We start from the raw sequence: 12,392 nt of genomic DNA, 5'->3' as shown, positions 1-12,392 counted from the left end.
GTCCTTCCTTCTTTGACACTTTAACACTGTGCTCTCCTGCTTCTCCACCCACTGCTTCCCCACTCCCAGCCTCCCTCCACCTCTCCTTACTCTGTCTGTTATACACTGTTGTTCTCTGGAATCTTTCCTTGGCCTCTTCTCATTCTGCACACGCTCAGGGCCTTCTCTTCCACTGCTGTGGCTTTGACCCTCATCTGTACTTTGACCCAGACCACTCCTCTGTGCTCCAAACTTGTACATCCAGATGCCTGCTCAACATCTCCACTTGGACGTCCCACAGGCCCCTTAAATCCAACCTGTCCTAAACTAAACTCATGATAATCCCAACCCCTCTCTAATGATTCCTCCATCCACGCAGTTGCTCGAGCCAGCAATGTGTTCTTCCCTTTTCCTCTCTTGGCATATCAATCAAGCAGGGACTAAGTAAATCCTCATTATCCCTCCTACTTGTCTGTTGCTCTCCATCACCATTATCACTATCCTGACTTGGGCCTGAGTCGTCTCTCCCCTGGATTACTGTAGCTCCCTTCTCATAGGCGTCTGACCCTCCGATCTGTCCTCCATACCAGGACTTCTCAACCTTGGCATGACTGACATTTTGGATCAGATAAACTCTTTGTTGTGGTGCTGTCATGTGCATTATAGGATGTTGACAGCATCTCTACCCACTAGATACCAATAGATCCCACCAGTTGTGACAACCAAAAATATCTCTAAACATTGCCAGATGTCCCCTCCAGAGGGCAAAATCACCAGCCGTTGTGAACCACTGCTCTACACTAACTAATAAAAGCATCTTTTGAGAAGACAAATGTCATGTTATTCCTCTACTCAGATGTCTTCAGTGTCCCCGAAAGAAAAATGCTCCAACTCCTCGGCTTGGCTTGACTCCTCACCGTCTGGCCTCCTGCAGTCTCATCTCCCACTCTTTCATCTCACACCTTAAATTCCAGAGATACCGAGCCACTTGTAGGCCCTTGAACGAGTCAGACAAGTCAAGCTCTTCCACTTCTCTCTGCGTGTCACCTCTGCTTCAACCCTTCCCTTATATCGTCCCCTCATCAGCTCCTGCTCATCTTTTAAGTCTCAGCTCAAAGGTCCTTTCTTTTGAGAAAACGTTTGAACTGCCTATCTGTACCTCATGAATATCCCCATATAGAAGTTTTTATTATTGGAATAAAACTGTTTCTCTGCATATGAATCTCACCTCTAGACTATAAACTCCATGAATTAGGTAGTGGTTACTCAGTCATTACTGTGTTCTGTGTCCCTAATACAATGACAGGCACATGGCAGATACTTGATAAACGAATACTGAATGAATCAAATATTAAGACTTCTTGTAACAGTTATGAACACCCAACGGTCATTTTTACCCCTGCTTCCCTATGATTACTACTAGTAAAAACTCCAGGAAACCACCTGGAGAGATGCCCTCTTGCTTCAGGCACTAGTGAGGAGGGAAGACGTTTGGAAGCCACAGCCCATTGGTCCTGGGCCAAGAGGGAGAGTAAACACATGGGAGAGTGGGTGGGAGCTGGACAGCAGTAGGCAGGCAAGTACCCAGAGTCTGGCCAGACAGGAGGTCAGCCAGGCCTAGGCACTGGCTTGAAAGTCTAGGCCAACAGGCAGCTCCTAGAAAATGCTCGGGGATCTGCTGGACTTCTGAGACATAAAGACTTCAAGCACAAATCTCCTAAGAGACCACCCTGCCCCCAGTCTCCTCTCCTGCATCCATATTCCATGGGGCAGCCAAAGCAATCTTTCCAGAAGACGTATCAGATTTGCCTAGAGCCTCTCAATGGCTCCCTGTGATTTCTAAAATAAAGTCAAAGCTTGGCAGCTGGTCCCTGTCTACTCGCTTGTCTCACCTCCCCATAACTCTTTCTCATCAGCACAGTCGAGGCCAACTTGAACAATGCGGTTCCATGAACACATCGTGATGTTCTGTAGCTCTTTCTGTGGCCTTGGAGTCCCTGTCCTCATACCCCATGTTATGCACTTGGCAAAGTCTCACTGCTTCTGCAAAGGTCTGCCTCTAGGCTTCCATAGCCCCTCATATGCAGCCTGATGCATTACTAGTTACTGGTGTGTCTCCTTGCCTAGACTGGGACTGGCCTGGGAATAAGACTATTTCCTTTCTTTGTTCTCAGGGCCCAGCAGAGTGCCAGGCTTACAGTGGGTAAGTTAATTTTTGAATGTATCACTTACCATTGATCTAATCTCTCTTTCACCCTTAAAGCAAGTTAGCTTCCAAAAAAAAAAAATACAAAAATGGGACTTCCCTGGTGGTCCCAGTAGTTAAGACTGTGCACTTCCATGCAGGGAGCACGGGTTTGATCCCTGGTCGGGAACTAAGATCCCATATGCTGTGTGGCACGGCCAAAAAGCAAACAAACAAACAAACAAAAAAACAATCTGTAGTGAGGAGAGAGGGATGAATAGGTAGAGAACAGAGGATTTTTAGGGCAGTGAAACTACTCTCTATAATACTATAGTGTATGTCATTATATATGTCAATTATACATATACTTCATACTTTTGTCCAAACCCAAAGAATGTACAACACCAAGAGTGAACCCTAATGTAAACTATGGACTTGGGTGGCAATGATGTGTCAACGTAGGTTCATCTGTTGTAACAAATGTACCACGCTGGCGTGGGATGTTGATAATGCGTGAGGCTATGAGTGGGGGCATGGGGTATATGAGAAATCTGTACCCTCCACTCAATATTGCTATGAATCTAAAACTGCCCCCAAAACATAAAGTCTTGGGAAAAAAAAACAAAACCAAATTTGATTATGCCTTTTCTGCCTCAAAGAAGTTCAGTGACCTCTTTTGCCTTCCAAGTAAAGCCTTAGCCCTTCATGGCTTGGTGTCCAAGGACTTCTGCAGTTTGGCCTCAGCCTGCCTCTCCAGTTTCATGCTCCACCCATCTCCTCCAAGCCTGACTTGCAGGAAGCCTGTGGCCCCCACAGCCTCTCCAGGGCTCCTGCCTTTTCCTCTGAGGTCTTCCTGCTCTGGACATTGGGATCTCACTGGATACTTCTTGTTGTCTCTCATCCTCGTGCCTGAGCCCAAGCGTCCCATCAAGGCTCAGTTCCAAGGGCAGGGATGGGGGTGTATTCCAGGACGCCTCAGCACTAGACTAGGGTTGGAGAGCTCTGTAAATGCTGGCATCTCCCTTGGGGAACAGGAGCCACATGGGTGTGCAGGATCTCCATCTCTGCCCTGCAGAACAACTTTGAAACTTTAAAGAGTCCTCTCTCCTTTCCTGCCACCGCAAGACACATTTTCTCTATATCCAATCTTAATTCTCTCAACTGCCAAGATTACCTGGCCCAGCTCTTGTACCCTGCTTTCTCGTCTTCTCATTAATCCTCACCCTCCGCACAGACTGTGGAGCTCATCGAGTAGGACCGAACCCTCTGGCATATGTCACCATCAACAGATGGCACCTGCAAGGCTTGGTTCCTGCTCTGAGGTCCCCTGTGACCCTCTGATCGATCCACTCCTGCCCACAGAATCATCCTGCTGTGTGCGGCGGGGGCGGGGGGGGGGGGTGCTTACCCACCTGTAGGAAGCAGGTTCCGGGCTGGGTGCCCTCAGGCAAGGAGGCATTGTAGAAAGTCCTCTGGAACTGCGGCTCATTATCATTCACATCCTGCAAGGCCACACTCACTGTGGCAGAGGAGATGAGAGGGGGCAAGCCCCCATCCGTGGCCACCACAATTAGCTGCGGCTGTGGTTCCAACTCATAGTCCAGTGAAGCAGCTGTGGTGATGATGCCTGAAGTGGGGTCGATGGAGAACCAGCGGGTGTGGGCACCTGGGGCCAGGCTATAGGTGACCTGACCGTTGGTGCCCTGGTCAGGGTCCCGGGCCATCACGCGCACCACGAAGCTGCCAGGCAGCGCAACCTCAGGCAGGGGCTCGGGTCGGTAGAGCTGGCGGTCAAAGGCAGGGGCGTTGTCGTTGACATCAGTGACATGCAGCACAAAGGCAGCCTCGGCTCGCAGCGGGGGTGAGCCTGAGTCTGTGGCAGTAACTCGCAAGTTATAGGCATCCCTTTCCTCTCGATCCAGCTGCCGAGCCACGCACACCAGGTAGATGACGCTGTCCTGGGTGCTGAGTGCAAAGTGGCCCTCTCCACCCTCCAGGGACACATTGACATGGGCAAAGTCACCATCGTCTGGGTCTGACACAGAGATTCGAGCAACCAGCTGGCCAGGGGGGGCAGCCTCAGACACTCGGGGGGAGCCGTCCGCACTCAGGAAGATGACAGTCATAGAGGGCTGATTGTCATTGGCATCTCGCACGTGCACGGTCACAAAGGCCGAGCCCAGCTCAGGGTGAGCCCCTCCATCCCGTGCCTGTACCACCAGTTCATGGACCCGCCGTTGCTCGAAGTCCAGTGGCCGCTCCAGCCGCAGCAGCCCCGTGTGTGCGTCGATGGAGAAGGGTCCGTCACCCTCGCTCTGCCTCCGGTTGATCTCATAAGTTACAGCCCCATTGGCACCGGCATCGGCATCAGAGGCATACACCTGCAAGACAGGACTGCCGGGGGCCAGGCTCTCGGACACCACAGCGTGGTAGCGGCTCTGATTGAAAGCTGGGGCATGGTCATTGATGTCCAGCAACGTCACGTCCAGTAGGGCCTGGGCCCTCCGGGGTGGTGAACCACCGTCGTAGGCCTCCAGTTGCAGCATGTAGTGTGAGCGGTTCTCTCGGTCCAGCTCCCCGGTAACTACCAGCTCAGGCACTGGGGCCCCATCTGGACCGGGACGTGTCTCTAGCCGGAAGGTCTCTCCAGCCCCATCACCAGACAGCGCATAGCCCTGGGTTCCTAGGCGGCCAGCGTCTGCGTCACGAGCAGGCTCCAGTGGGTAGCGGGTGCCAAGAGCGGTATGCTCAGGTATCTGCAGGACAGCTCGAGCCTGTGGGAAGGCTGGAGCGTGGTCATTGATGTCAGCCACTCGCACGGTAACTTCCACGGTGGCGCCATCAGGAGTGACTGCAGTGAAGCGGTAGCGATCCCGCTGCTCGCGGTCCAAGACCCGGGCTGTACGGACCACCCCGCTGTGCTCGTCAATGGCCAGGTCTGTGCCCACACCGCTGCCCTCCTGGGCGGAGATGAAGTACATGGGAGGTGCTGCCGTGCCCGCTGGAAGCCCTGCACTGATGTCCCCGATCAGCGTGCCCGCTGGCTGCTCCTCGTCAATCTGCAGGTCCAAGCTCCCAGCCTGGCCCCAGGCGCCCGGCACCCCCGCGCCCAGGAGCAGCAGCAGTGATAGCAGGGGTAGGGGCCTGGGGCTCTGCATGCCTGGGCAAGAAGGTGCAATGCCCCGCTCCTTCTGCATGGCAGGGGCAGTCCAGTTGTGGCTCGGGCTCCAGCTCCAGGCCAGGCTCCGGGCCCAGCTTGATCTCAGGCTTTGGATCAGATCCAACTTGGACCCTGGCTCCAGCTCACGATTCCTGGCCTGGGAGAAAATCGGAAGCAAAAAGGTCATGATGGGGGAGGAATCAACCGTCCAGGCTGGGGTCTAGGCCACACCAGGACTCAAGCATGCTCAGTGCCCCCGCAGGGCCCTTGTGCTGCCTCACACCGTCTGGGGCCCAGGAAGCTCCTCAGGACCCACTCCAGTCTTTACCTGGCAGGTCCCATCCCACTCTGATTCCCGTCCCCCCTCCACCCCCCAGCAGATTGTTTTTTCCTATTGTTCAGACCTAAATGCCTTCAGACTCCCTTCCTTCCATCTGTAGACTTAAACGTGTGGCCAATTCTTTCTCATTTTTCTTCTCATCCAGGATTAATACCTCAATAATCATGTGCTTGGCAACCTCACCCGAATCTCAACAATGTCGTCTCTGCCAGAGCCTTCTACCAACATTTAACTATGCTGAAGTCTCTCTCTCTTTCTCTCTCTCTCTCTCTATAATATATATATAATCTCTCTCTCTCTCTCTCTCTCTCTCTCTCTCTCTCTCTCTCTATATATATATATATATATATATACCTTTAGCCCTACTTCCCTCTCTATTTAACAAGAGATTGAGCACCTGTTATGTGGAGGCACTGGAGACACCTCAGAGAATAAAGGAAACAGTCCAGGAATTGGACAAGTAATTACAAGTGTGATAAGGGCTGTGAGGGAGGAGTGCCGGGAGCTGTGAAGGCATGGATAGAGGAGGGGCTTACCACAGTCAGGGAGTCAGGGAGTGCTTCTCTGAGGAAGCCACATTCAAGTCAGGATCTACTTAATGTAGGTATTTGCTAGACAATGGTGGGCGGAGAAGAGGGATACAGAAACATTCAGAAGAGGGAACTGAATGGGAGGTTTAGAGTCTGCAGTCAAGAAGGGGCTGAGGGTGTCGGGGCAGGTAGGGCACAACGTGTGTGAGGTGGTGTGTGAGGTGTAGAGTGCTGAGGCAGAAGGTATGAAATGGGGCAGGGGCTCGAAGGCCATACTGATGATTCTGACTTTATGCCGGGGACAAATGGAAGCCATGAAAGCATCTTAAGAGTGGGTGCTGCAATATGGCTCACGTCTTGTGAAGATCTCTACTGCTGCCCCTTTGTAAACAAGGATCACACAGATGGGAAGGTTATCTTAGGACAGCCCTTGTAACACACTTGGGGGAGTCCAGGTGAGGGTGAATTGACGGTGAATTGGATGAGTGTTAGCAAGGAAAATGGGGAGAAGCGGATAGCTCTGCGGGACGTTTCGCAGGTAGAACAGGCAGGACTTGATGATGGCTTGAGGCAGGGGATGAGGGAGTGGGAGGAGTCACGGAAGATGGGCAGATTTCGGGCCTGAACCATCAGCTGGACCAAGGCAGCCTTAACTGGCCAGAGAGAGACAGAAAGAAATCCAGGGAAGGGCGGTGCCTCTGTGGCTAAGGGAGCCAGGGCTTCAAATGCTGCTGACGTTCAAGAAGGAGGAGGCCTAAAGCCCCATGAAGGCCTTTAAGGACTGAGTGAGAGCCGAATCCGTGGAGACGTTGCCCTCTCTGAAAGGTTTGTTCACTTCCTCCAATTTCTCACCTCTCAGCCCCTCCTCCATCTACACAGAGAGTCTTCCTCTCCTGTGACGCTGCTTTCACTAAGCTTCCAGTCATCGCTGTACTCTACATCCGATGGACACATTTTTATCTCCTTGCTGGATCATTCTGGAACACTGAAACACTGATCACTGGCTTCTTGAAGCCTAGCCCTCCTGGCCTCCCATGGTGACCCCCCACCTCTTGCTTCCATTGTACTTCTGTGTCCACTCTTCAGTCCCCTGGGCAAGTTCTTCCTCTGCCCTTAAAAACTGGTGCTCCTCAGGACTCAGTCCAGGGCCGCATGTTTTCCCACTTACCACACTGCCTGGGTGATCTTAGCCACTCCCATGCCTTCAATTCAAATGTATCAATCATCTTCTGTACCGTCTATTTGCTGATGACTTTGCAATCTCCAGCTCTGGAGAGCACTGGAGACACATGTCCAGCCATACAATGGACTTCCTTACAATGTATTCCCAACCTTCACCTCAACCTGATTTTCTTCCTCCATTCCCTTTCCTGTGAACAGCACCACCGCTCAGAAACTCTCCTTGCTTTCCTTGCTTTTCTTCAGTCCTGATTTCCAATTAGTCTTCAAAACCTGACCATCTTAACTAGACATGTTTCAAGTCTGCCCTTTCCTATGTTTTCACACTGTTGCTGTCCCAGTCCAAGCACTGTCATCCCTCTTTTCGATTCCTGCCACAGCCCTTTACTGGTCCCCATGCCTCCTGGATTGGCCCCTCTGATCCATGTCCGCCTGACCAGAGCTATCCTCACAACTCTCACCAAACCAGTCGCGACAAAAGGCTTCCACTGGTTTGCCATCACTGACGGCAGAAAACTGCTGCCCATTATGGACAAAACAATGCAGATGTACATCTACCCAAACTGTCTGCAGTTTCACGGGTTCATGGACACTAGGTATAGAACTTCTCTTCGCAAGACAAAGCCCAACCTCCTTAATATATCTTACTGACCTGAGCCCTGCCAACCTCTCCACTGTGCCCCACATTCACCTTCCCCCACTGCACCCTGCATTCCAACACTAAACCCATCACCTGATCCGTCCCAATTCCTTGCCTTGTATGTACCATGCTTTTGTCCTGAGATATCCTTTAAAAGTCCTGTCCAATTGGCCATCCCCTACTCAAACTTCAAGATCCCATTCAAACATCCTGTCTTCTGTGGACTCTTCTATGATATCTCTCTGACCTCCCTGCAGTGCCTACGGTATCCCCTACTGGGCTCTCACTGCTTTAGATGCACACTGACAATAAATTGCACAGCAGCCCTGATTTGTTCATGTGTCTGCCCATCACACCCCTCCCCCTACACCGAACTGAAAGCTCCTTGAGGAGAGCAGCTTGAGGGTCTTAGTTAGTTTCTGGTTCTCCAGCAGTTCCTAGAGGTATCACGAGAGCAGGCAATCAGTGCTGAACAAATGTGCAGAACCTCATAACTGCACACCACCACCCTCACCTACTGACACAGGGAGAAACGTCCCTGGACACGCCAACTCAGACAACACACACAAACACGTGTGAGCCCGCGCCCCTGAGGCACCATGGTCAGGAGTGTGGCCGTAGAAATGGCTGCAGAAGTGTGTCCTTTGGTCTTTCTAGATTTGCTCTGCTCTAGGACTTCCTGTCCTCCCACGGGATGAGAGTTTCTGACCCTCTACTTATACTTCCAACCCCAATGTCTCCCATCTGTGTGAGGCAATGAAAAGAGCTGGGACTCTGGAGTTTGAGCTGGCTTTGAGTCCAATCTGAGTGTTATTTTCCTAATCTATGTAATGGCCATGTTAATGCCTACTTTGTGGGGTTTTAGGAGAATCACAGGCAATGGAAACAAGGAGCTCAGAGTTGGGCATTTGGTAGATGCTCTCTCCTCGGTTCCCAACACCATCCTTGGCTTCAGAGTTCTAGGATTTACTAAGACCCCTCTCCCCAAGGCTCAAGTCTGTGAAGTCTGTGGAGCTTCCACATGGAATAACAGATCAGAGGAATTCAGAACAAGAAGGTCAGAGTAAACACAGGCCTGACTCAGAGAGGGGAGAGGCTGTGTGCAGAGAGATGGTGCAGTGGCCAGGGCAGGGATCTAGGCCTAGAGACTGGGTTAGGAGTCAAGGGTTAAGAATTGGTCCTGTTCATTTAATCAGTCAGTGGAGAGAAAGCAGAGTGGGGATAATGGATAGTGAGATCAATGTACTTCTTACATTCTGTGTTAGGATTCTTTGTCCCCAACCCAGAATGTCAGCTGTTTGAGGGCCAGGACTGTACCTTATTCACCTTTGTGTGTAGCACAGAGCACGGCACGTAGCACATGATCAATGCATTTTCTGAATGAAAGGATGTATGAATGGTACGAGGTAAAACTCAGGTGAATGATCAGCCTTGAGGAGGAGGGATTCAGGCCCAGGCAGATGTCCCTTCTCCCAACCCGTGTAGACCCTGGTGCCCTCCCGGGTCCCTGTTCAATGCAAACTCCCCCATACACCCTCACAGTGGATGCACAAAGGTGCCTACTCACGAAGTCACAGACCCACACACAGCCAGGCACACAGATGCACAGACTCACATGCAGACAGGCACACTCAACACACACACTCACATGGACAGGAGCTACTCTAACATACACAGAGACGCCCAACCTCACAGAGGAGCATGTTATCACTCACACAGATGGGCATGTTCATTCGCCTGGAACCTTCCCCCACCCCCCACACACGTGCAGGCACACATGGAAACACACACAGGCATGCTTTTGCCCACACAGACACATACACACAGAAAGACACTTTCTCGTGGGCCTCACACACACAGGCACGTGCGCACACACACACGCACACATACACACAGGCACACTCACTCACACCCCCTCCCTCTCACGGACACAGACAAACCACTTTCACCCCTGCACAGACTCACGCTGGCAGGCCCGCGCACACACTTGCAGACGCACCCACACGCCGGCATGCTCTCACACACACTGTTGGGGCACTCGTGGTCAGCTCTGTGGCTGCAGCTGTGACCTCGAGGTCCCTGGGGCCTGTCTGGACTATGCTTCATCACTTCCTGCTCCAGGGCTTCTAGTTCCAAACTCGAACTCCAGACTCTCTCCCGAGACTGTCTCATCCCCTCTCCAACTCTCTTCTCAGCACCATCTCCCCATCTGTCCACTGTTTCTCACTGCTTCTTCCCCAAGACTTGCTCCTCCTCTCTGTTCCTGTCTCTTTCCCTCTCCAGGTTTGTCCCATCCCTTCCCCCAGACCTGGCCTAAGCCATCCATCTTGTCTCTTTCCTCAATCTGTCCTGCCCCCTACCCAGATCTATCTTCTTTCTCCCCCCAGATTGGTCACATCTCTTCCCCCACCCAGTTCTGCCTTGCTACATGCCCTCACCCTGTCCCGGTCCTGTTACTCTGTCCTCTGGCTCCATCCTGCTCTCCCCCTCTAGCCCCACATCTGGGCCTCTGGAACCACAGCTGGTTCTCATTAGGAGGGGGAGGGGCGAGACTGTTCATTGGGGCCTGCAATGTGATGTCAATCCCCCCCCCCCAGCAGGCTGTGCGTCTATAGGACCTGGGAGCAGGGAGAACATGGGAGAGGAAAGAGGTGGGCTGTGGGGGAGCAGTAGGGGGACCATAAGGGAAAGGGTGCTCCAGAAGGAAGCAGAGGAATGGCCCAAGGTGCAGAGGGGAAGCAGGCTGGGGGAGCTGGCACCTCACAGGTCTCCTCCCTCAACTTCCTGTCCCAGAGCCAGGGAGGGACTTAGACCAGAAAGACAACAGGGTGAGGAGGGGGCTGCAAAAGGCAGATTGGCTCAGAAGTGAAGGAAGAAGAGGGTAGCTTTGGTGAGCAAAGGGAGGTGGAGATACAGGGCCAGGCGTAAAGGGGAGAGGAAGAGAGGCGAGAGTTCTCATGGGGGACCACGGGGAGCAAGACTGAGGGAGAGGGAGTGTGTATCGGCAAAGCAAAGAGTGAGTGGAGTTCATACAGAAAGAGGAGGCAAGTCAGAGACAGGAACAGCTGGGCTGGAGAGGTGGAGGGCAGTAAATAAAGGTGGGAGCTAGGGCTGGGGAGTCGGCGGAAGGGGGTAAAGAGGAGAGGAGGCATTAGTAAGGGAGGAGGGAGGAGAAGGCCGACAAGCTGGCTTCCTTGGATGTCCCCGGGACAATCTCATGGATGGGTGGCCCAGGGCAGTGCCCGGGCCTGGCTCTGTCCCTCCTGAGGACTGGTCTCATTAGGCACCTCAGGGAGAGGCCGGGGATGGATGTGAGCAGAGAAGGCAGAGGGAAAGTTTCTTTTCTGGACTGCTAGTGTGCTGGCAACTCATAGACGGTGCCTTATTTAATCATCGTAGCAACCGCATGAAGAAGGCATCCCACCTTCCACTGAGGAAACTGGGGCTCGGAGTGAAACAACTGTCCTGAGTTAACACAGCCTTGATTTGATCCCAGGACTATGCACTCCATACTGCCTGAGATTCATGGAGAAGGGAAAGATGAAGCGAGGAAGAAATTTCAGGGGAGAGACCTAGGAAGACAATGGAGGCCTGGAGAAGAGAACCTCTGGGAGGAGGGACACCAAGGACAAGGTGTTTGTAACCCAGGTCAGCAGTAGCGGGACAGAGAGGATACAGAGAAGAAAGATGTGAGGAGGTGAAGTTGACCAGATTTGGCCGCCGACCCTTCAGGAAGGGTGAGGGAATGGAAGGGCTCTAGACTGACTCCAGGGTTCTGGCCTGATTACTACTGTGGTGCCATGAGGACAGCACAGAAGAGAAGCCATCTGGGGGCTTCCTGTTGAGGCCTCCCCATGGAGGTGTCCCAAACACAGCTGGATCTGCAGGTCTGGAGCTCAGGAGAGAGGTCTGGGTTGGAGATGGATTTGGACCAACCAAGGAGTAACTCATAGCCATGGGTATGGAGATCCATCAGGTAGGACATGTAGAGCGAAAGGAGAGTTTAGGACAGAGCCCTGGGGAGCAGTCACATTCAAGGGGCAGACTGAGGAGAGCATTATTCTTCTTGGAGGAGAAAGAGAAGGAGGCCATAGCTCAGAAGTTAAAGGAGGGAGCATTTCAACAAGGATGGAGAGATCGATAGTGTCCAATGCTGCTGAAAGGTCCAGAAAGATGAAGACTGAGAAGTGGCCACTGGTTTTAGCAGTCAGGAGGTCATAGTGATCTTGGGGAGAATCGTTTCAGGAGAGTCCTAAGGGAGCAAGCCTCCTGCAGTGGGAACTGATAGAGAATGAATCAACTAACAACTAGCCATAGACCAGATGTCAGTATAGATTCATTCATCAACACATGCTTACTGCACTCCTAGAAAATGGAGG

The 12,392-nt window shown here is 52.4% G+C and overlaps 1 protein-coding gene across 2 annotated transcripts in view; it reads right to left on the bottom strand.

The window, feature by feature from the left end:
• Positions 1-12,392, bottom strand: part of DCHS1 (dachsous cadherin-related 1) — a 35,302-nt gene that overhangs the window by 15,385 nt on the left and 7,525 nt on the right. Inside the window, exon 2 of one of the 2 annotated variants that reach the window (XM_004279231.4) lies at positions 3,577-5,481. In XM_004279231.4, coding sequence (XP_004279279.2) covers positions 3,577-5,361 — 1,785 coding nt within the window. In that variant the 5' untranslated portion in view covers positions 5,362-5,481. Of the gene's footprint in view, positions 1-3,576; positions 5,516-12,392 lie in introns of those variants that run through there. The other variant, XM_049714155.1, reaches the window with a different exon arrangement.

Source organism: Orcinus orca, chromosome 8, assembly GCF_937001465.1.
Source record: "Orcinus orca chromosome 8, mOrcOrc1.1, whole genome shotgun sequence".
NCBI lineage: Eukaryota > Metazoa > Chordata > Mammalia > Artiodactyla > Delphinidae > Orcinus > Orcinus orca.
This window is presented reverse-complemented; position numbering and strand designations above follow the sequence as displayed.